This window comes from Lutzomyia longipalpis, chromosome 2, assembly GCF_024334085.1.
Source record: "Lutzomyia longipalpis isolate SR_M1_2022 chromosome 2, ASM2433408v1".
NCBI lineage: Eukaryota > Metazoa > Arthropoda > Insecta > Diptera > Psychodidae > Lutzomyia > Lutzomyia longipalpis.
Window position 1 is genome coordinate 15,576,851 of NC_074708.1, and position 21,630 is coordinate 15,598,480.

General features: G+C 38.4%; 4 protein-coding genes across 8 annotated transcripts in view; 2 read left to right on the plus strand and 2 right to left on the minus strand.

Annotated features, from left to right (window-relative positions):
* Positions 1–21,630, plus strand: part of LOC129790865 (UNC93-like protein) — a 1,060,245-nt gene that overhangs the window by 711,475 nt on the left and 327,140 nt on the right. The window lies entirely within an intron of this gene.
* Positions 1–21,630, plus strand: part of LOC129790850 (cleavage and polyadenylation specificity factor 73) — a 566,536-nt gene that overhangs the window by 217,766 nt on the left and 327,140 nt on the right. The window lies entirely within an intron of this gene.
* On the minus strand, positions 1,875–5,706 carry LOC129789226 (uncharacterized). Its single transcript, XM_055825874.1, has 2 exons — positions 2,416–5,706; positions 1,875–1,895 (listed from the first exon to the last, which is right to left on the minus strand). The coding sequence occupies exons 1-2, from the start codon at positions 5,704–5,706 to the stop codon at positions 1,875–1,877; spliced, it is 3,312 nt and encodes a 1,103-aa protein (XP_055681849.1).
* LOC129790881 (lachesin) overlaps positions 6,357–21,630 on the minus strand; it is a 36,284-nt gene continuing 21,010 nt past the window's right edge. Inside the window, exons 2-8 of the mRNA XM_055828705.1 lie at positions 19,787–19,896; positions 15,517–15,702; positions 13,926–14,026; positions 11,335–11,426; positions 11,119–11,247; positions 9,792–9,911; positions 6,357–7,909 (exon numbers count right to left, since the gene is read on the minus strand). Of these exons, the coding sequence (XP_055684680.1) occupies positions 7,320–7,909; positions 9,792–9,911; positions 11,119–11,247; positions 11,335–11,426; positions 13,926–14,026; positions 15,517–15,702; positions 19,787–19,896 (1,328 nt within the window). The 3' untranslated portion in view covers positions 6,357–7,319. The remainder of the gene's footprint in view (positions 7,910–9,791; positions 9,912–11,118; positions 11,248–11,334; positions 11,427–13,925; positions 14,027–15,516; positions 15,703–19,786; positions 19,897–21,630) is intronic.

Here is a 21,630-nt window from a genome sequence, read left to right on the forward strand (position 1 = left end):
AAATCTTTATTATTTTATCATATTTGAAAGAATTGTGAGAATTGTGATTGACAGAAAAATTGTAAAAAATTGAATTGTAAAAAAATATTTAAAAAATATCATGAGGAGTCCTTTTGATTTAAATGATGTTTAAAGTATTTCTTACCTTTATTAAAATTTTAAAAATAGGTACGACTTTTATAGCAAAATGATGTGTCTTCGCTATACAATACGAATTTTATAGATAACTTAGATCTTAAACGTCTTTTAAACAAATTTTTTAAAATTGTTACAACTTTCGAGAAAAAATTTTTCTACAAAAATGAGGCCACAAGACAGATTTATTTGTATAAAATTAAAATCTCTGCATCATAAAAAATTAAACTTATATTTTTAAATAATATGAAAATTTAATGTAGGTACTAAAATGGATCGATATGCTGAAGCGCTTGCCCGGGGCTCCGGTTTTTGGGGCCGTGGATCAAACTCAATCAACCTAACCTCACAATTCACTCCTGGTTTTCTTTCTTCTCAAAATAACTCTCTCCACAAGTCCCTTCACTTTCTCCTCCTTCAATCACTCCTACAATTCACACTCTTCGCCTTCAAACCTTTTCCAACTCCTTTTTTCACTCCGAAATCTCAATTTTTCTCACCTCCAATTCTTCACACGTGCAATCCCACTCCTTATCCACATTCCAATCCCCTCCTCTTCTTCTTCTTTTCCCCACCTAGATCCTTCTCCTCGATTTTCAAATTCCCTTCGACCGTTAACGGTTTTCTTTTCTTTCCTTTCATCATCTCACCCACCACCCTCAACGCATTTTAACAACCCCCTATAAGTTGTTACATTACCCCCTCTCCCACACAACAGAACTTTGTCAACCCTTTAACGGGTTAGTCAAGTCCCAACTTGACACCATCAAACCTCATGGATAGACGTCTTCCACCATCATATTCCAGAAATTTCTCCCATTCAATTTACCCTCATTGATCTTTCATCATACTTTCACCATTGGGCAATTGGCTAGTATTATCACATTCAGGTTTCCCTAATGGCACACTTATTTTCTCCCTTTTCAGGCTAAGATATGCCATTAGTTCCACGCCACCATTAACTCTGCTGCTCCCGTTTTACCGAGCCCTTGTGTCCAACAGAGTTACATTCAATCTGTTGCTCCCGTTTTACCGGGCCCTTGTGTCCAACAGACTCATTCTCACTTATAATACTAACCCACAACCCAATGCACATCCACACTTCACATTTCACTCATCAATTTGGGTAATGTCTCTGGGGTCCAAATCCTTTCTATGATAAGTGATCTTTCGCCCAGTCGCATGATCCTTGACAACATACAAGTTGGAACCCAACTCCTCAACAACTTCTGCTTTCAGCCATTTGGGCATCAATTTTCCCATAACACGTTTTCCCGCATCAGAAATCGGGAAATTCCGCCTCCACACTACCTGTTTTCGCCTCAAAGGTTGTGCTCGATTCCTCAGATTGTATCTCTTCGCATTTCGTTCATTTCCCTCCCGGATTCGATCAGGTATATTCTTTCTAACCGACAACAAATCATTTACCCGTTTTTCAAAGTCAGTGTTTAGCTGTATCTCCTCCGGGAGATAGTCACCACCATCCACCGCCATTTCCATCCCAAAGTTCAAATAGTACGGTGTGCGTCCCGTAACTTCATGCATGGCAGATCTAATTGCCATTCCAATTTCCCCTATATGACGATCCCAATTGGTATGAGAGGCATCCTTCACATATCCCCTTATCGCAGTACCAATCACTTTATTTACCCTCTCTACCGGATTTCCATTTGGAGAATACACCGCCGTCTTTTGATGAGTTATATTAAACTCTCTCAAGAACGACTGAAATTCATGGCTCACAAACTGAGTTCCATTATCTGAAATCACAATACGTGGGACCCCAAAAACATTAAAGACATGTGTCTCCAGTGTCTTTTTAAGCAATCCCACTCCCGCATTTCTCAATGGAAAAATCAAAGGGAACTTGGAATACAAGTCCACAATGACCAACAATTGAGTATTCCCGAATCGCGATCGAGGAAAAGGACCCATGTAATCGATACTGATAGCCTCCCAACATCGCTTCACAATTCTTGGTTGCCCCATAGGAGGCGTCAAGTTCACATTCACGTCCTTTATCTTACGACACACCTCACACTGTCCAACATACATCTTCACATCCCTAGCTAGTCCTGGCCACCAATATCGTTGAACAATTCGTTTCAAGGTTTTCAAGTTTCCAAAATGAGCAGCCTTCGGATCATCATGAAACTTTTTAAGAATTTTCAACCTTTCATCCACCGGAACTACAATCTTCCAACTCCCATCATCACACAACGAATACAACTCATTCTCAATCAATTTGTATTCCGGGAATTTGTCCGGCATTTTTCTCACCTTGTTTACCAACTCATCATACCACTCATCCCCTGTACCTACATTCACTTCCTCCTCCGCCTTATCAACTGCACAAACCTCATGTCCCTCTGGATCGACTGCCTCTTCAGCCAATTCAGAGATGTTCCGAGACAAAGCATCAGGAATAATATTGTTACATCCTGATCGATGTACTACACTAAAATCAAACTGTTGAATTTGTAGAGCCCATCTACCGATTCTTCCTTTCGCATCACCCTGCTTGAGCAACCATTTAAGTGCCTCACTGTCAGTCACCACCACTACTTTTGATCCTTCAAGGTAATGTCTCCATTTATTCAGGGCCACGATCACACTCAAACATTCTCTTTCTCCAATCGACCATTTCTTTTGCGTTTCTGACAATTTCTGAGAAATATACGTCACCGTATATTCATCTCCATTATCATCTCGCTGAGTCAACTGGGCCCCAATACCCACATCTGATGCATCAGTACACACATGAAACACCCTATCATACTTTGGATTTCGCAAAATAGGGGCAGATCCCAAAGCCCTCTTAATTTCTTCAAACGCCCTCTCAGCTTCACTCGTCCACACAATCCGATTTGGTTTTCCTTTCAAAAGGTTGCTGATAGGAGCCATAATTTTGGCGTAATCTTTTATAAATCGCCGATTCCACCCACACATACCCAAAAGCTGACGCACCTCTTTTACAGTTGAGGGTTTTGGGTAATTCTGGATTGCCTCTATTTTATCTGGCTCAATCTTAATTCCCTCCTCATTGACCACAAATCCCAAGTATCGCAGCTCTGGTACACAAAACTTTGATTTGTCCCGATTGATCGTTAGTTTTGCCATCTTCAACCTCTCAGCGACGATCTTCAAGTACTTCACATGGCTCTCAAAATCATCGGTAGCTACGATGATATCATCCAAGTACGTCCACACATGAGGAGCCAATTCCGGACCTATCACTGCATCTGCCAATCGAGCCATTGTTGCTGGTGCCCCAACAAGGCCGAACGGCATTCTTGCAAACATAAAAAGGGGTCTGCCAATCAACGCAAATGCAGTTTTGGCTTGTGCTTCCTCATCCAGAGGCACTTGCCAATATGCATCACTCAAATCAATTGCTGACAGGTATTTGGTACCTCCCAAATTCGACAGTATGTTTTCCAAATGGGGCATAGGATAAGTATCCTTCACAGTCACCTTGTTCAAGGCTCGTGCATCCAAACACAGCCTTATCTTGCCATTTGATTTAGTAGTCACAGTCATCGCAGATCTCCATGGTGACTTGGCACATTTCTTTATCACTCCCAACTTCTCCATTCTGTGCAACTCCTGATCAGCAGCTTTCAAAACATGCGGAGACACTGGATAGCAACGCTGAACAGTGGGTTTCGCATCACCTGTGTCAATCGAATGAGAGACCAACGGAGTACAACCAAAATTCCCCTCTGATGTGACCGGAAACAACTTTACACATTCCTCAATCATTCTCTTCTGCTCCTGAGACAGCCAAGCTTCCACATCGATTGATGCCACAGATTGCTCATGTATAAACGGCAATGCTGGACTCAACCCAAACTCCCGCCAGAAATCCATACCCAACAACAAATCTTCTGTCACTTCAGGAAAAATTGGAATTGTCAAAATTTGAGACCTCCCATTGAATGCCACAGGTACATCAACCTCCAATCCTCCTCGCATTCTCATCCCAGTAGCTGAACGCCCCCTCACCTCACTATTTCGGACTTTCAGCTTCGCCTTGTTCACAATTTCCCTCCATCCGCGACCTAGCACTGACGTTGTCGCGCCACTATCTAGCATCCCCTTCACCACCACCCCATTCACATCTACATCGACAAACATACGATTATCTCCCTGACGAGATTCCGCATATACCACACACACCTGTGTCTCACCCCCCTCTTCAGATGAGGTTTTACTTCCACCCTGTCTAACGCCACCACCTTTATTGCAAGATTTGCAAGTTTTCGTCGTCACGTCAGCCGCTCCACACTGATAACAAAGAAATCTGGCTCTCCTCTTCTCCGGACATCTCAATACTCCATGGCCAGAACCAAAACAATTTGCACAGGAAAACGAATCTTTCTTTTTCTCAACTGTCTTACCCTCATCTACCTTACGCTCGATTTTCTTTTCTTTCTTCACCTCCATTTTCTCCCCACATCCTTTCTTTGCATTCTCTACACCTACAACTGCCACTTTATCAACCTTTTTCGTTACACTTTTCTCATAACCTTCACACATTTTCTCGGTTTGTTCAATTCTCTTGCAGAACACTGTCAACTCTTCCAGTGAATAAATAACCTGACCACCCATTGCCCTCAAATACATTGGTGACAAATTCCTGTAAATAGTACGGAATCGTTCATGCTGTGACATTGGTGGTACCAACTCTTTCATCATCAACTCCATTTCGGCTCGAAATATTGCAAATTTCTCACCGGGTTTCTGTTTCCTTTGCCTGATTTGCTCCCTCAATCGTTCATAATACTCTTCATCTTGAAATTCTGCCACAAACATTTCCGTGAAACTTTCCCAATCTTTAAATTGGTCCTGACACGCCCAAAACCAATTCTCCACCCCCCCTTCCAAAATTCTCCAAATTGATGACAACAATTCCGCATCTGAAATCCCTTGTGTCATCGCCATCCTCTTCACTTGGGTCAAAAACTGATTCGCGCTCAAGCCTTTATCCCCACCACTAAATTTAATTTTCCACTCTGTTATTGGCACTGCACGCCACCTTCTCTCCTTCATACCCCCCGTACCACCCACATCTTCCTTAAATTTTTCATTTACCATCTCCAGCTGTACGTTCACCAATTTCTCTCTTACCTTTTCAACTTCTTCAACCTTACCATCAACTCCTGACATCACTTCCTTCATTCCTCCATCTTCATCAACACGTTCCTCCTTTGGACCCAATTCACGTCGAATTGACCGCAGTCTTCGCAATACCGCTGAGATCTGCTGTCTCTCCTCCCGATTTACATCTGCACGTCCCAATCTATCTTCCCAATGTTTCAATCTTGAGAAACTCTTCGTCGAATACACTCCCTCCAGTTTATCCAAGACTGCCAGTGCATCTTTACACAACTTTCCAATATCTTTCTCCTGAACTTTCCGATCTACTTTTCCCATTCCATCGAATTCCAACTTCAGCCACGTATTCAAATCTTTTACCATATCCTCCTGCGTCTCACCCAACTCTTCATCTCGAATCCTCAACTCATACTCCAATTCTTCAATCTCCAGATCCTCTGCCTTCATCCGCATCTTGAAATTTTCAGTTCAACTTTCACCAAAATAATCTATATGGACGCCACTGGCTTAGATGGAAGCCAGACCAATAAAAATTCAATCTTAATTCACTTCAATATCAGCAATATTAATCCTCAATGTCCAATTTATGCGCATGTGCCCCACGTTGGGCGCCAAATGAAGCGCTTGCCCGGGGCTCCGGTTTTTGGGGCCGTGGATCAAACTCAATCAACCTAACCTCACAATTCACTCCTGGTTTTCTTTCTTCTCAAAATAACTCTCTCCACAAGTCCCTTCACTTTCTCCTCCTTCAATCACTCCTACAATTCACACTCTTCGCCTTCAAACCTTTTCCAACTCCTTTTTTCACTCCGAAATCTCAATTTTTCTCACCTCCAATTCTTCACACGTGCAATCCCACTCCTTATCCACATTCCAATCCCCTCCTCTTCTTCTTCTTTTCCCCACCTAGATCCTTCTCCTCGATTTTCAAATTCCCTTCGACCGTTAACGGTTTTCTTTTCTTTCCTTTCATCATCTCACCCACCACCCTCAACGCATTTTAACAACCCCCTATAAGTTGTTACAATGCCTGTGAAAATATTTAGTTTATTGTGGGAATAAAAGAACAAATTTTAATACCTTAATGCATGGTAAATATTGCACGAGAGACAGAATCCAATAAATAAGCATTTTTCATATAGTCTGTATACATTTAATAGATCTTCCTTTTCATACATAATTTTGAGTAATACATTTTTTATAATTATATACTTTTTTTTCTCCTGACTTATTTACAAAAAAAGCCATCTCAACCTACCAGATGTAATAAATATGCTGCTGAAATAATAATTTTCTCAAATTTCTTTATATAGATTCATCATCAGAATTCAAGAGTTTTTCTTTCTTTTATAACTACAATCCTCATGTTTTTTTTTTCGCTAGTAATGGCACACAATCTTATTGCATATTATTTAATTTCTAATATAATCCTCTTTAAACTATTTTTTTCCTTTATCATTTTCTTTACAAAATAATTCGTCTATTTCACGTTTACATGTTATTTTTTCTTTGACAAATATAATGTAGCTCTTGAAACAGAGTAAAGAGTATTATACATTGTCCTTGACTAATTCATTTAAATGCAATTTATTTACATGAGACATTTCTATCTCAGAGGATGTTTATTTTTTTTTGATTTCTAATTCCTTTTTTTTTCGATAGAATTTGGTTTTGTCTGTGTGTATAGCATAAGTTTTCCATCAAAGGTAATATATTTTCCGGGTGTGGAATTTTCATCCATCATTGAGGCCAAAAAATAACACAACTTGAAGCACAATTCGATGGTTAATCACTTACCTGCTTAATATATTCGCATTTTCTAAGTCTTTTTTTAATCAATTTTTACCCTAATATTAGTTTAATTCGAAATTGGTTTATCCTGTCACTTTTGCTGGGCTTTATGAACACAGCTCTATTTTTAGTGGGTTTTTCTTTGAGTGAAAGAAAATTCAAGGAAAGAAATTTTCTTCCTTGGAAAAACCCACCGAGGTCCTAAAACAGAGAATTTTTAGCAACAATTTATATCAACACTATATATCAGGGAGAATCCATATTGGGATTGTCTATTATGAGGGCAGGTAGCTGGTGACGATAACTAGGTGGAATACTAAGAAGCCTACAAGCATCCTAGCTGATCTGTCTTGGTGGATTCTGTTGGATCTTGACGAGAAATTCGCATCGGAATCCTGACCACCACGAATTGCAGGAATTAGGTAGGGAGATCGCGTCACAAGGCCCACCATTGGGACAACGTGACGCGTGTAGACATCCTGACCAGCAGCCCTGGTGGGTTTTATGAAGATCCCCGGAACTCCTGCTCCATTCTGCGTCAGCTCCGGATCATCAAAATCCTCTGCTGATCCATACAGATCATCCTCTTCAGGTTGGTACGTTACTTTTGGCGATGGATGCCTGATCTTGAGCACATCATTCGTCTCTGTACCGTACTTTGGTGCAAAAACCTTCCTCGTAGGTCCCGGAATCTCATACAACCTGATACTGCTGTCCACTTCCCCGAGACTGTTCTTTGCAATGCATCTGTATGAGCCAACATCTTCTTTTTTGAAATTCCTCACCGTCACCGACATTCGCGTCTCATAGATGGACTTGGTGTTCTCCTGCACATGGTACTTCCCTGAAGAGACTATCATTTCACCTGTTGAGCAAAATAAGGGGGGAGAGAGTGAAAAAAAAAGACGAGCATGAACAGGCGAAAAGAAAGGCGCACATAGGGTGCCTGCCTGGTGTAAGCCACAAACAAAAACCCACAGCAAAGGTGCAAACAACACCACCCACAACATCCCCCCACCCCCTCTGTTTATTTTTGTGGATTTTCCGCCACCAAAGCCGAGTGGGATTTAAAGTGTAGGCGGGCGTCGAAATTCTAGCCACAGAGCTCCAGACAAATGCAGAGAATGGAGGTGAATATGAAATTAAATTTCATAAATTATCTCACCTACATTTTCTCTGCATCATCATTTGCTGCTTCACACCAAGGGTGGCATCTACATAGGGGCGCGGGAGAATTCCGAAGAAATTCCATTGAAATTGCGGGTAAAATTGCAAAGGGATTCCCCACGCGTGGATTTCTCATTCCAACTCTCATTTAAAAGGGGTTTACAAGAAAAAGGATTGCACGGTGGGGAGATCATGTCTCGGTGAGGATTTAGGAGTTGAGAGGAAAATAAGGGAGCTACACATAATTTGTCAATGAGTTAGTAAAATTGTTTTTGAGATTTCTGTTGTGCAAATTTGCAAAAAAAAATTAATAGAAAAGCTCTGACGATAATGAATAGAGGAGCTTTATTATAATTAATTATCTATTTAAATAGGGGGGATATTCAGAACTATTTCTTAAAAACCTCAAGGACAAAGTATGTTGTTTAACCCTTTAAGGTCCACGGCTAAACTACTGGGCCGATTTTGGAAATTTTGCTATTTTCCAATTCTTTGGGCCTAATTATATGCTATTTATTCTATTTCTAAGATTCAAGTCGATTTAGACTATCGGAAAATTATAAAATAGGAAAAAATGCCGATTTTCAAAGTGCTGAAAATTGAGCAATTTTCCCCAAGTTTGATGCAAAAAATCGACTATAAAGGAATTAATTGGACGAATCAAAAAAATATGTCTTGAAAGGTTGATCCTTTAGCTTTATACTGGCGAAGAAAGCATCCAAAAATATTAACTAGAAGTATCCTTAAAAAATCATTTCCGTTTTGGGTCAGGGTATGACCCAAAAAACGTTAATGGGTTAACATTAGAAAAGAATCTCCACTGATTTTCAAAGAACTCCTAATATTTAAAATTAAAAAAAAAAATTAAATTAGCTAATATATACTTAAAAAGGCTTTTTTTTCAAGCTGTTTAGAAAAATGGGTATCAAAGTTTCTCTGGAAGTGTCAGCCAAGAAGATTGGCGAGCGGTGGATCAATCCAAACGTCCCTACAATTTTACGCAGAACCTCCGACGCTTCTTTGCATCTTCTTCAGTGATGTAATTTTTATTAAAATTTTCTTAAACGCTTTAAGCATTTTTTTGTTGCGTTGATTAGATCATTCTCAATTTTTTTTAAAACATTCTGGCAAATTATAAAAATAATAGATTGCAGACACGTAACCAATTTACAGCTTTACAAGAATTTTGCATTCAATTAGGAAGCTTTAAATTTAATTTATTCAAAAATCCCTTTAAGGCTTCTCCAGTTTTCGTATAATTCCTCGAAAATTCCTCTGCAGCATGGACTTAATCCTTCGGTGTATTATGGGGTCATTTAAGAGGTACCTCAGTGCGTAAACAATTACCACCGTGTGGCTTGAATCACTGCAAGCTCTGCGGTAATTGCAAATCTCCCCATTTAGGGATGAATTACAATCCCTTTGGGTTCGTGAATTTTTCACACACCCACACACCCGTGTACCACGCATCCACCTGATGCTGGATTTTTAGGGGTATGCGGTGGGACAAACAATTTATATGCGTACATCCCTTTCTTTTGCATTCTGTTATACTTTGATACATCACAATATTTACTTGCCTGTGTCCCTAATCCAATAATTAATAGACTTTGGCGATGCCTCTACGTGACATTCGATCGTGACGTCCGTCCCAAGGGGAGCACCCACAAGCTGGTTCGGTACTTGAATCACCGGATGAACTGGAAGAGAGAATATTTTGTATGTAGTAGCATGAGAATGGGGGGCGGGGGTGCAGTAGGTCATGAGTTGTTTGTCCATTGGAACCATATGTGGGGGGAGAATAGTAGCAGAGTCCGAGGATGACGATTGCCACCCCTCAAATAGCACCTCTGCAATTATTTCCTGAGTACATCCCCCATTGCATTTGCATTCAACCCCACTGGCAAGCTTCGGGGGAGATTAGAGGGTTGTGTGTGGGTGGAGCAGATAAGTGGTCGTGTCAAAGGGGTGAAGGAATTCTGTGGGCAATTGCAACCCCATTCACCGCTCTCGCCATCAAAGTGCAGCTCCCCCCCCCCCAGCTTCGCATTGAAAGGTGATTAAAGGGTGTCCCATTTTGTCATCCACCTCTAATAGACTTGTACGCCAAATTACAGGACCCGAAGATTTCCACATCTCGCTTTCTCTCTCCATCTGTATGGTCCGCAAAACCCGCCCCAGGGTCATATGGCACACAGAAAGTCGTATACACGTCCGCACGAAACGAGTTAATTTCCCTTCTATTTTTATTTGCTTCCAACCCCTTTGAGGAGCTTTCCTGGCAAGCATGGATTTTAATCCACTCATCTAAAATGGATGCTCAGTGCTTGGGGTCCGTAATGAAAATCCATCTAATGGACCTGATTTGCACGTATTGTGTTCGATAAATGCTCTGAAAATGATTCAAGGGAGCGCATATTCCCAACAAAGGCCCTACATAAGCTCATGCGGAGAAAGGACGAGGAAATCCCATCAGGGCATTCATTGAGCACAATATATAGAGAGAAGATCTTACTGAATTTTTGGAAAATTATTTTGCAGAAAAGCTTCACTTTTCAAAGCACATTTCTTCTTGTTTTATGAACTAAAAAAAATCTTGTTTAAAAAAAACTATTCCTTCCATGAATTGGAAAATTTAATTAAAAAATACAGCATCAAAGGACACGCGAATGAATCCTCCTTAAATACACATTGGAAAAAAAATCTATTTTTAAAGCAATTCGTATAGGGAATTTGGGACTCTGCCTGTTATATCCCTTTTTTCAAAAGGACTTTCCTTTTTCCCGAAGTTGTGAAATAGTTTTCGTCTGTGCCTTTCTCTTTGGCAGGATGAGAGAAAAAAGGAGCAGCACTGAAAATTGCACAAGTTTTGCATCATGTCGACAACATGTGACAGGGAGTACTTACAGTGGATGCTGAGGGAGATCCTTTTCGACACTGACGGTGGCACCCCGTTGGACGCAATGCAGAGATATGCTCCCATCTCGCCTCGCGAAAGTTTCGTCAGCTTCAGGATCTCTCCGCGGAAGGATGTCACTGTGAGGAAAGGAAAAGATTAAGTTGATTGTATCTATATATATTTTTTCTTTTCAGAAAGAAGGAACTCCATAAGTGGGACCCTACCATGCTGCTTGGCACCCTGACTGTCCTTCAGGATTATTTCTTCATTGTCCTCCCGACGCCACGTGACGATTGGTTCGGGATATCCTCGTGCTCTGCAAAGGCCAAAATAAATACAAAAACTATTGAGGAATTCATTTAAATTTAGAGAAAATATTATTAAAACGGACCAACATCAAGGCAAGTTAGTCTGCCTCTTTGACCACACCACGGAAAGAATTCTTCCATTCTCTTGTCCATCTCTTTTGGGGTGCATTTAAAATATAATTGTGTGTATTCAGTGTGGTAGCAAAAAAGTGTCCACACAGAGTCAGGGGGGTGTTGGGGGTGCAAAAAGAGATAGGAAAAAAATGTGGAAGAGAGTCCTCCGTCCACTGCGACGTCCACATATGGACAATGACGTAATTTTTCTGGCGGACTTGCTTGTAATTTCAAACAATGAAGTCTATGAAAACATTTTTTCGCCCCATGCAGCAGACACACACACGAAATATCTATTAATCAAAAAGCAGTTTCCGTCCCCCCACATACAACTTCCTCACTGCCGTGAACTTTTTTTCTTGCCTTGCACACGCCATACCCAGAATGAAGTAATTTGAGCCCAGCCACATATCCTACACCAAGTTCCTGGCACCCAGTACCCCAGAACTTTATTAATGACGATGAAAGCTTTTCCAGCATATGGCGAATAAAAATTTCAAAAAGTTCAATTATTTGTTTTATGCACTTTCGGTGTTGCGTGGTTGGAAAAACCGGGGCAAGAAGTTACGCGAAGGAAAATGCACCTCAGAGATATTTTCTTCAATATGTTGCAAAAAGTCACACAACATCGCGGAAGAAAAGTTCATAAATATTTAATGAAGTGGACAGACTCGAGCATTCCATTCTAAAGTCTTGTATTTTATGAAATGCATGACGGGGTTGTTCGGGTTGTTTTCTCAAGGAAACTCTCTGATTTTTCTTTATATGAATTTTTAATTCGTTACATCTGGGGGGGACCTTTTGTGGATTTTCTTTAACAAAACCCGAAGAGATTGTAAAGAGAACTTTTAAGTAATAAATAGCAAAGTTTTGTCAAGGTTAAGATAATTTTCTGGATAATTTTTTTAAAAATTCTTTTAATTTTTGAAGATTTTTCAGGTTTCCTTTTGAAATAATTTTTTTGATTATCTTTTTTAATTATTTTAAATCAAAAATCACAATAAAAACTTCTTTAAAAAAATCATAAACTAGCAAAACATCAAAATACAGCAGCTTTGCAATAGATGTGCTTTACAAAGTTTCAAGATGTTTTTTTTTTCCTTTAGTCCCTTAAAAGTTTCTTGGAGACAAATGAATAATTTGCTAAACAATTTCTTGGGTGAATCTCTCTTAATTGTCCCTGCTTAACCTCCGAAAATTTATTGACCTCACCAAAAATCTCTTCCTTGTGCAAGAAGCAAATTATATACCAAATCCCAAATGATGTGTTTGGGTGAAAACTTTATCGTTTTCAGGGTGGAAATTGCAGGAAATCTTTAAGATAAAGTTTTCATTTTGTGAATTTGAGACCAAAAATGTTGAAATTATTCAATTGAAGCTTTCTTACGTTCTTTCGTCGATTTGTATCTTGTTGCTCAACAGCAAATATGAGCGTAAAGTTGAGTTTACACACTGTTTTAGGGTGGTTTGGGTATGGCGGTGAGGTGCAAAATGTTACAAAAGACAAAGACAATAGACGAAACTTTATGATTATTTCCTCAGAAAACTTTATTCTTTTGCTTTCACAAAAACCTTCGGTGAGCTTTTTATTCAGTCGGTTTGTACTTCATCGTTCCACCCTTTGTCACTAACTTCCGATAGCATAAGAACATTTTTTTGAGTTCTCACCTCCCCCTTTAGACTTAGACTTGCTGCAAAGCAGGAGTTTCATGTGCTTTAACAGTTCACTGGCAATGGGGGGAGGCTGAATGTGAGTGGGTGGTTTTCTTACAACATATGGACGTGTTTTCCCACAAGAAAAATTCTTGTAAAATGTGCTGAAAGTGAAGTAAATCGTGTAAGTTTATTGCATTCTGAGGGCACATCATTTCCTTCGGCAAATGGTTATAAATGTGATTTTGCAAACGAACTCCGAGATTGAAAATTTATCCCAAACATCCCACCCACATTGAATGAAAATTTTCCCGAGGCGTATTATGAATTTTTATTAGACAACTAAGAGAGTCTTTGTGCAAATTAATTTTTAATGAAACTTTTTTTTCTAATAAAGAAATTAGGCATCAATTTGCATGATTGATTTTCATTCATGTGGAATTTAAAAGTATTTTCCAAAGAAAAACTATATAATACGAATATACTTCCAAACAGCAACAGTATAAGGTGTGCTAGAAAAGTCTGCCTTAGACAGCTATATGACCCAATGAACACAGTTTTCAACTTTGTGAGCAAGAAAATGTTTCATATGAAAAATTCAGCTGAAAGATGGGCAAAATATGCTACACAGAGAATCTATTTTCATTGACTTTGCTCTACCAAAACTTTTTCTTTCACCCAACTTCAAAGACGAAGAATTTAGCTGTGGTGGATGAGTTTTCTTTTTTAGTTTAGCTTACCTGCAGGTCAACTTTACGGAACTCCCTTCAGGAACAATTACATCAGATGAGGTATCTTCGCTGATGAAATCTGGTGGTATAACGACGTCTAAGAAACCAATCTATAGAAGAAAGATGAAATGAAAATGTTTTAAAAGATCAGGACACGGGACACAGGATAAAGACTGTAAGTAATGACCTTTTAAGACGATTGTTTAAAATAAAAAAATCCGTAAATGTTTTCTTTTTATAAGTAATTCATATCTTCTTATTGAAAAATAAATTTTTGAAAGAAATTTTATTTTATTTTTGGAAGCTCGAGGACTTTAAAAGGCAATTTTCGAATCAATTTTGAAACAAAATATTCAAAATTTTCTTGAACCTTCGTTAAATAACCAAATATATTCATTCAAATTTAATAATTTCACTAAAAAAAAGTTTTTAGAATTATTAGACAATCCTTTTGTATATAAAATAATTTTATATAAAAATTTGAATCAAACGATCTCATTAACTGATTTTCAAAAATAATTTCATTCAAAACTCGAAAAAAGAAAAGAATTGAAATGAGCTTCCAGAGGCAATATTACGTACTACTTCACAAAATTTAATTAATTATGAATTTTCATATCAGTGCCTATAAATTCTTCCACAACTTCCACAGAAAATATCCTTCATATATACATGTTGGTTGTAAATGAAAATGCATGTCCAACGCCAAAGAAAATCCCAATGTAAAATTATTTTAGGAGGAAACGTGGAAAATACATCTAAATTAATAAGTAAAGCCTCCCTACACTTCATTAAGTCCCTTTAAAGTATAATTTAGTGAAAGCACTGCGACTGCAACTAATTAATTCACGAGACTTTTAATGAGCCTCTCCCATTTCGAGAGATTGCGGTGTGGTGCAAATTTTTGGGGGGTAGCTGATAAAATTTGGCGAGAATGTTTAAGGAGATAATTGAGGCAATATTGCACCTCTTTTTGGTGATGGGGAAGTTTTTAGCCATGCAACTGTTGCACAACTTCCCGCCACACTAATTACCCATGTGCTGCGGGGGGGGGGGATGTCCGGGAGAAAATTAGAAATATTTAATGCATGGAAATGTCCTGCAAAAATGAAAGGAAGACACATGACGCTGGAAAAGACCAGTCACTGATTAAGTGCCAAAAAAAAATTGGAAAATCAACTCCACGATGGAGCTGCACTGCGCTCTTTGTGCAAATCATCCCCTTCGTGTTTGGGGGGTGGAAGACAAAGAGGTTTTCATGCATGCAAATCGTTGATGTGTGACGCAGCATTAATAATTATGCAGATTTAATTTGCAATATATAGCACCATAAGAATGTTCTTTGGAGAAAAGTACCATGGAGTATGGTACTCCCATTGGGATCCTTCATTCAGTCCGCTCTATTCACATAGTACAACCATTAGCTGTCTCCGTGACTTGTCCGTCTCTCAAGCAATCTCCATCATTAACTTTCTAACACTTCTTGTGCACTGATGAAGAATTTCAATTTTCACTAAAAGCATGGATTTTCCTCTTTTGAATTAATTAGATGGGTGGTGTGTGTGTGGGTGGATAGATGCCTTGGAGGATGCTCTCTTACCTGACTCTTCATTGGGTCCGTGTTGAGTTGGCACATGTAGCCCCCACGATCCTCCTCCGTGACAGATTTGATGTGCAAATTCCATGTGTTGAGGTCAGAATGGGAGACACTCACGCGTGGATTGTGAGTGATGACTTGCTCGTGGATGGCTTGAATGGCTTTCGTGTCTGCCTTCACCCAGCCAACCTGGAGTGGGAGACAAGTTGTGACATTAGTTAAGCGCCATCGGGAATCTCGGGAAGGATCTTCAAAGTTTTCACATGGAAAGTGGATGGAAATCAAATGGAGAATGCATAAAGGAGCTAAAGCCATCAAGGAAAGTTCTTCTCGAGAGCTTTTTGGTGGTGCTCCACGGCTTGGTGGAGAAATTGCCCAAAATTGCCTGAGAATCTTGTAACAATTTTGTAAATATTTTAAGCATAAATTATGGCGAACTGTTTGAGTTTTGAGTTCCATTGTGCGTAGCCAGGATGGGTATTTGGACGTCTAAATACCCTCAAAGTTCGTTAAGTTCAGGTTTTTCTTTAAAAGATGAAACAAATTATTTTCATGCTAATTATTACATTTAAAAAAATTTGAAAATTTTTAAAAATAACATAAAACGTCAACCGTTAGAAAATAAATGGTTAGAAGTTGAAAAGAATTTTCAAAATTATAAAATAAATGTCAGATGTTAGAAAAGAGGCGTCATACGTTAATGAATAATTGAAAAATAAACGTTAAACATTAAAAATTAGCATCATTAAGTAAACGTCTTTACAATTGGAGAAAAATTATTTAAAGCCACACTCCTGCTTTAATAATAAAAAATGTAACTTTTAGAAAAAAAAAAAGTCATGACCTTCTAGCAACTTTTTTTAAAGCTCTCCCTTAATTTTGCAATAAATACACATAAAGCTTTCAGTATATATGCAATATATATTCTACTTCGGTACTCTCCTAAACTTAAACATCACATGGTGTATGAAGGGTGTTGAGATGCCAGAGTGTGACTTTTCGCAAAATTTAAGCAGAGAATGCATGCACAATTTGGTAAAACGGGTGTGTGGGGTAAATTCTCCGTGAAAGACACTTTACACCAAAGTGTAATTAGATAACAATCTCATCTTATGTCACACCCTCGACACTTTTCCGGCAACAATGCAAAGTTCAGCAAATTACCAATTTAACCACCTTCTGCATGGAGTTTCAATCCTGATAATTCAATTGTAACCGAACTCATGCTAAACTTTTCCTCTGGCTGACAAATTCAATTGAGACGCTACGAATCTTTTATCGCCTCCGCCGTCTCCCCGCCCAAGACGCATTCCTCCCTGAAGGGCAAATCTTTTGTCATGTTGATTGATCGCGAACAAATATTATTAATTCTTCGGCGTTTGCCCATAAAGGTGAATCTCGATGGTTGGTGTGTATTTGTACTGTGGGAGAGTGTGGGGTGGCGATGCTCCTTCACATTTGAGTGCCACCATAATAAGGAATAGGGAGTAATGTATATTGATTGAGTCACCCCCACAAGCTTTGGTGTATCAAATATAACCAGAGTATTTGTTCTCAAAGGAAATTCCATTTCATATCGGTTGATGGATTGTGTTTGAGGATTTGCCCATTATGCGGGAGTGTGGGTGACTCCATTTCGCGCTAAATTTGATTCACATTACTCAATAGCCCCTCATCAGTTGGATATGAGAACAATTGATACATACATATACGCCGAACTTCCATAATATGCGTATAATTGAATGATATATTTAAATGAAACAATCCGGAGAGAATTAAGTTCCATTTCAAATGATATAAAGCACTTTGCAAAACCTCTCCTTGTAAGTCTTTTTGATGGCAAATTGACTGTGTGCCGAGGACAAAAGACTTCCCGTGAAATTCATGCATTTCCTCCAGAGTACTGTCTCTGTTGAAATTCGCGAAAATGGAGATCAGACAATCCGATTATCTTGCGACACTTTAATGATAAAATGACGTAATACGGATAATGAATTAAATTACTCCGTGACGTATGGTTTGATTTAGGGAAAAGATCTATATCGAGAGCAAATCTCAAGAGACCAAAATGATATGGTAGATACTACATAGAGGAGGAATTAATAAAAATTGCATTTGATACATTTATATTGCTTTCCCGGATATAACTCAATTTTTCAAGAGACTTTGATATTTTTATACAGGAGCTATGTATTATTGTTGCTTCTCAGAATTAGATTACATATTGCAATATTAGGGGATGCAGAGTAATACTTGTGCTTGCTGAAACGATTTATTGGAAAATTTATAAAAATGTAAAACAATCAGTAAATGTTTGAAAGCTCGTTTAAAAGTCAATGGAATGTGAACTTTTTTTTTCTTTTTTGGAATAATAAGCTTTTGAATGAAATTATTTTTAAGAAAAATATAAAATTAATCCTTTTCATGTTTCAAAAACAATAAAAAATGTTGACGTTAATTCAAATTTTCAAATTCCTGTCAAACAAACGTCATTGTTTTTTAACGAAGCCGTGACGAGAGCAACCGAAGAGCATATGGCTGCTAAAATGTGATTTCAATCGTCAAAATAACGTCAAAAAAGACCTCAAAAGTTCTTTCCCGCCATTGCAACTCCCCTTGCATATTATCACCCTCGTCATTGTTGCAGCATTTTTTTTCTTCCTTCCCCTAGAGTGCTTTTTATATTCACTTTTGAAACTTAACTCGCACAATCGCATCAACTCAAGTCGTGCAGGTTGGAGACAGAGAGTAGAAGATGCAAACTTTGATATGTCTTTAGGGGGAAGAAAAAATTAAAGGAATTCTGTCCGCGAAACAATATTCAAATACCGAGAGGGAGGGAAAAACTTCGTGAAAGGGGATTTTTTTTTCGTCAAAGTTGCCACATGGAATGGGTTGAACTGTGTCGTTCTTCGTCGCTTTTTTTTTCCAACATGCCCTGCCCACTTCTTCCATCATCCCTCACTGTGACAGTTCTTGGGGAAAGTCTTAAAGGAATCATGAATTTTTAACATTGTAAATTACTTTCCATCCCGGCGCAGGTATTTGTTGTATTACACCATGCTGATGCCAATGCCAAATGAATGGGATGCGGGGGTGGAAGACTCCCTGGCGATAACTATGGTACTGGAAGAGAAGTCTTCATCTTCAACTTTTTTATCACACCGTCTGTGTGGAAAGTTTTTAACACGCGACGGACAGGAAATTTTCCTTTTATATTTTAAAGTGTGCGCATATATAAAATTATACACGTAATTTCTTTGGGGGTTGTTCCATTGAGTTTATGTCTCCGAATTACCATATTGTTGAAAATTTCATTTGTTTAAACTTTTATGCATTTAGCGTCAATGCATTTACGAAAGTTCCATCACGAAGTTTTTTTCTTCGGGAAAAATAAATTTTGGTTTTATGGAAAAATATTTAATAGTTTGTTTGACATGCAAAGGATTAAATATTTTTCTAGAAATTCGTGGAAATTCTTGGAAAAATCTTATGATAGGTATATCTCGTTGTTAAGAATAAAAAAAAAACTTACATACATAGCTTGAAAACTCAATAAAGTTAATTGACCAAGACTAAAAAAAATCTATAAAAATTATTAAAATACTTAAACTCTTTGGCTAATCGTAAATTAGGCTTTAGAGTACCTTAAGATATCTTCTAAAGAATTTTTTTTTCATCCTCTTTGAAATCATTTCAATTAACCCAGATATGCTCAAGATTTTCTTTAATTTTTTCACGGTAACAAGACACTAAAAAGATCCTAATTTAACCCATCGAGGGCTGCATTGTAAAACCGGCTAAGTCGGTATGAGCTCCGAACCGACTTAGCCGGTTTTACAATGCAGCCCTCGCCATCTCCCCTAGGGCCCTACTGTCAATAACAATACACAGCCAATTTATGCGATTAACTCTGTCTGGAGCGTAATTCAACCACTTTAGGTGTCTTCATTGCCCTAATTTTCCAAGAATATTCTTATGAAGCCACTCGCGGGTGAATAAACCCCCAATTTCTCCATAAATCTTCCTCGATTTCTCTTGGCAAATCACCATCGAGTTGAGAGCTATATATGGGTACAAGAAGTCACTCAATATTTCAGACGAGATGCATTAATTTATAGTGGTACACGAAGAAGAAAAGTCCCATCAGTGGAATGGCTCAATCTTGGCATCTACGTTGAGAGCAGGGGTGGAGGGTATAAGACAAAAGGGCAAGGAGGATGGGTGGTTTTATTGTGATGGGAAAATTAATTGAAATTTCATGTTTTCTTACGCGATATCCACCCAAATGACGAACGTGACATGTAAAAGTGGCATCACGTCCAACAGCTACTGAAATATTGACGATGGGCTCCACAAATTCAGGTTGAAAGCTCGAAATTCCTGCAAGAAGATGAGAGAGAGACAAAGTTAATTTAATAAGACACCACATATCTTATTTCATGAGTTTTTTTTTGCTTTAGTTTTCGACTCTGGAGTGGGAATGAGCTACTTGAGAAATTCTTAAGTGTTTGTAAGATTTTTTTTAAGTGTAAAGATTGTGTGAAGGAATTCAGTTGGATATGTGTGAGATAGAAATTAATAAACATCCCCCCATTGAGGGGTATCACGTTATGTACAAGATGAAAGGTGTTTCGAGGCATTGAGAGTCGTTGGTGTGGAGCAAAAGAAAGACGCATAGAACCGTAAAAGCAGGTGATTTTCTGGTCACGTCTCTATTGAAGAGATTCCAACACTTCCCTAACATCTCTCCTAACACCGTCTCTGTATCATCTTGTTCCCCACATAGTAATGCACTTATATAGCGTTATGCTCTTCTTTTATTTTACTCCCACCCACTCTCCCCCCCCTTCCCCGTCGAAACCTCCGTAGTGAATCATGGAAGAACTTTCTCCGGCAAGAAACTCCAGTGCTTCGCTTTACCATTCTCTTTTGCCCAGTTGAATATTGTGCAATAAACAGGGACCTTCGGACAATATACCAAGTTGAACGGGGTGTAGGAAGTTGAGGAGGATGAGCACACCGGAAGTCGCATTGGAGTGAATTTCTTTCCATCTTCACCATCCATTCGCCATCCATTATTTTAGGGGGGCATAAAATGCAGCGAAATATTCTTTTATTCTCACACTGAACACCTTATGACCCCCCGGTACAATAGCTCTCCCTTTATTGGCATCTTCCTCCCCGAGATTGCTACCATCGTATTATAAGATATCCTCTCGCATCTGAAATGGAGAAACAACATTGCACTTGATGGCACTCAATCCACTCTTTGGCAGCGCAAATACATTAACCCTCTGAGAATTACGGTGGGTCTTTAAGTCGTTGGTTCACTTTTACGATTTCACCAACACGGCGGAAGATGAATGTGCCGGAGCACGGAAACTCCTCATTTACCCTTTCTGCATGACTTCATTACGAAATGAAGCGACAGATTAAAAAGGATAACGTCCCTTGGCGGTACAAAAGGGCCATGCAGATGTGGAGAATGGTGCAAATGCGATGAGGAAGTTATACTTGTTGAATTTTACGTGATAACTTTTTATCACAGCCACAGAGAGACTTTTGTGAAGATTAGCATATAACATAGAACAGGATTTAAGGATTTGTCTAAAAAGGAATTTGTGGTAAAAAAAAATTCAGTTGTATTTAAAAATTTACCGTCGAGTGCAGTTAATTCAAATTTAAACGAACACACTTTCTGACGTATAATTTAATTAAATGTCAAATAAAAATTCAAGATCTCGATTGTATGCATTTTATGCAATTTCTTGGAAGAATTAAATCAAGATTTTCCTCTACCGTGGCACATATGTAATGAAATATGATTTATCTTATCTATAGCATTTCCTGATTGATTTATTTTCTCTTGTTACACAAATAGAAATTTCCTCAGAAATTTTATATGGGTCAAAGGAACGACAGAAATACCAATTAACAATTTCACAGAATCCACTTCACTTTCAATTATAGAAATAAATAGTTCTGACCTTTAAATTCAACTTCTTCTATCTTTAGTTTATCAGCACTGAATAAACCAATCGATAAAAATAAATCTTTAATTTTAAATTTTAATTTTAAGTTAAGTACCTAATTTTTAATATTTAGCTCAGTTTG

Bases quoted from the DNA above. Each gene is read 5' to 3' on its own strand.
- LOC129789226 (XM_055825874.1), bottom strand. From the start codon at position 5,706: ATGCGGATGAAGGCAGAGGATCTGGAGATTGAAGAATTGGAGTATGAG. The intron at 1,896-2,415 runs GTGAGAAAAATG...TTGTGATTTCAG, and splicing joins ATGATGAGTTGGTAAACAAG to ATAATGGAACTCAGTTTGTG.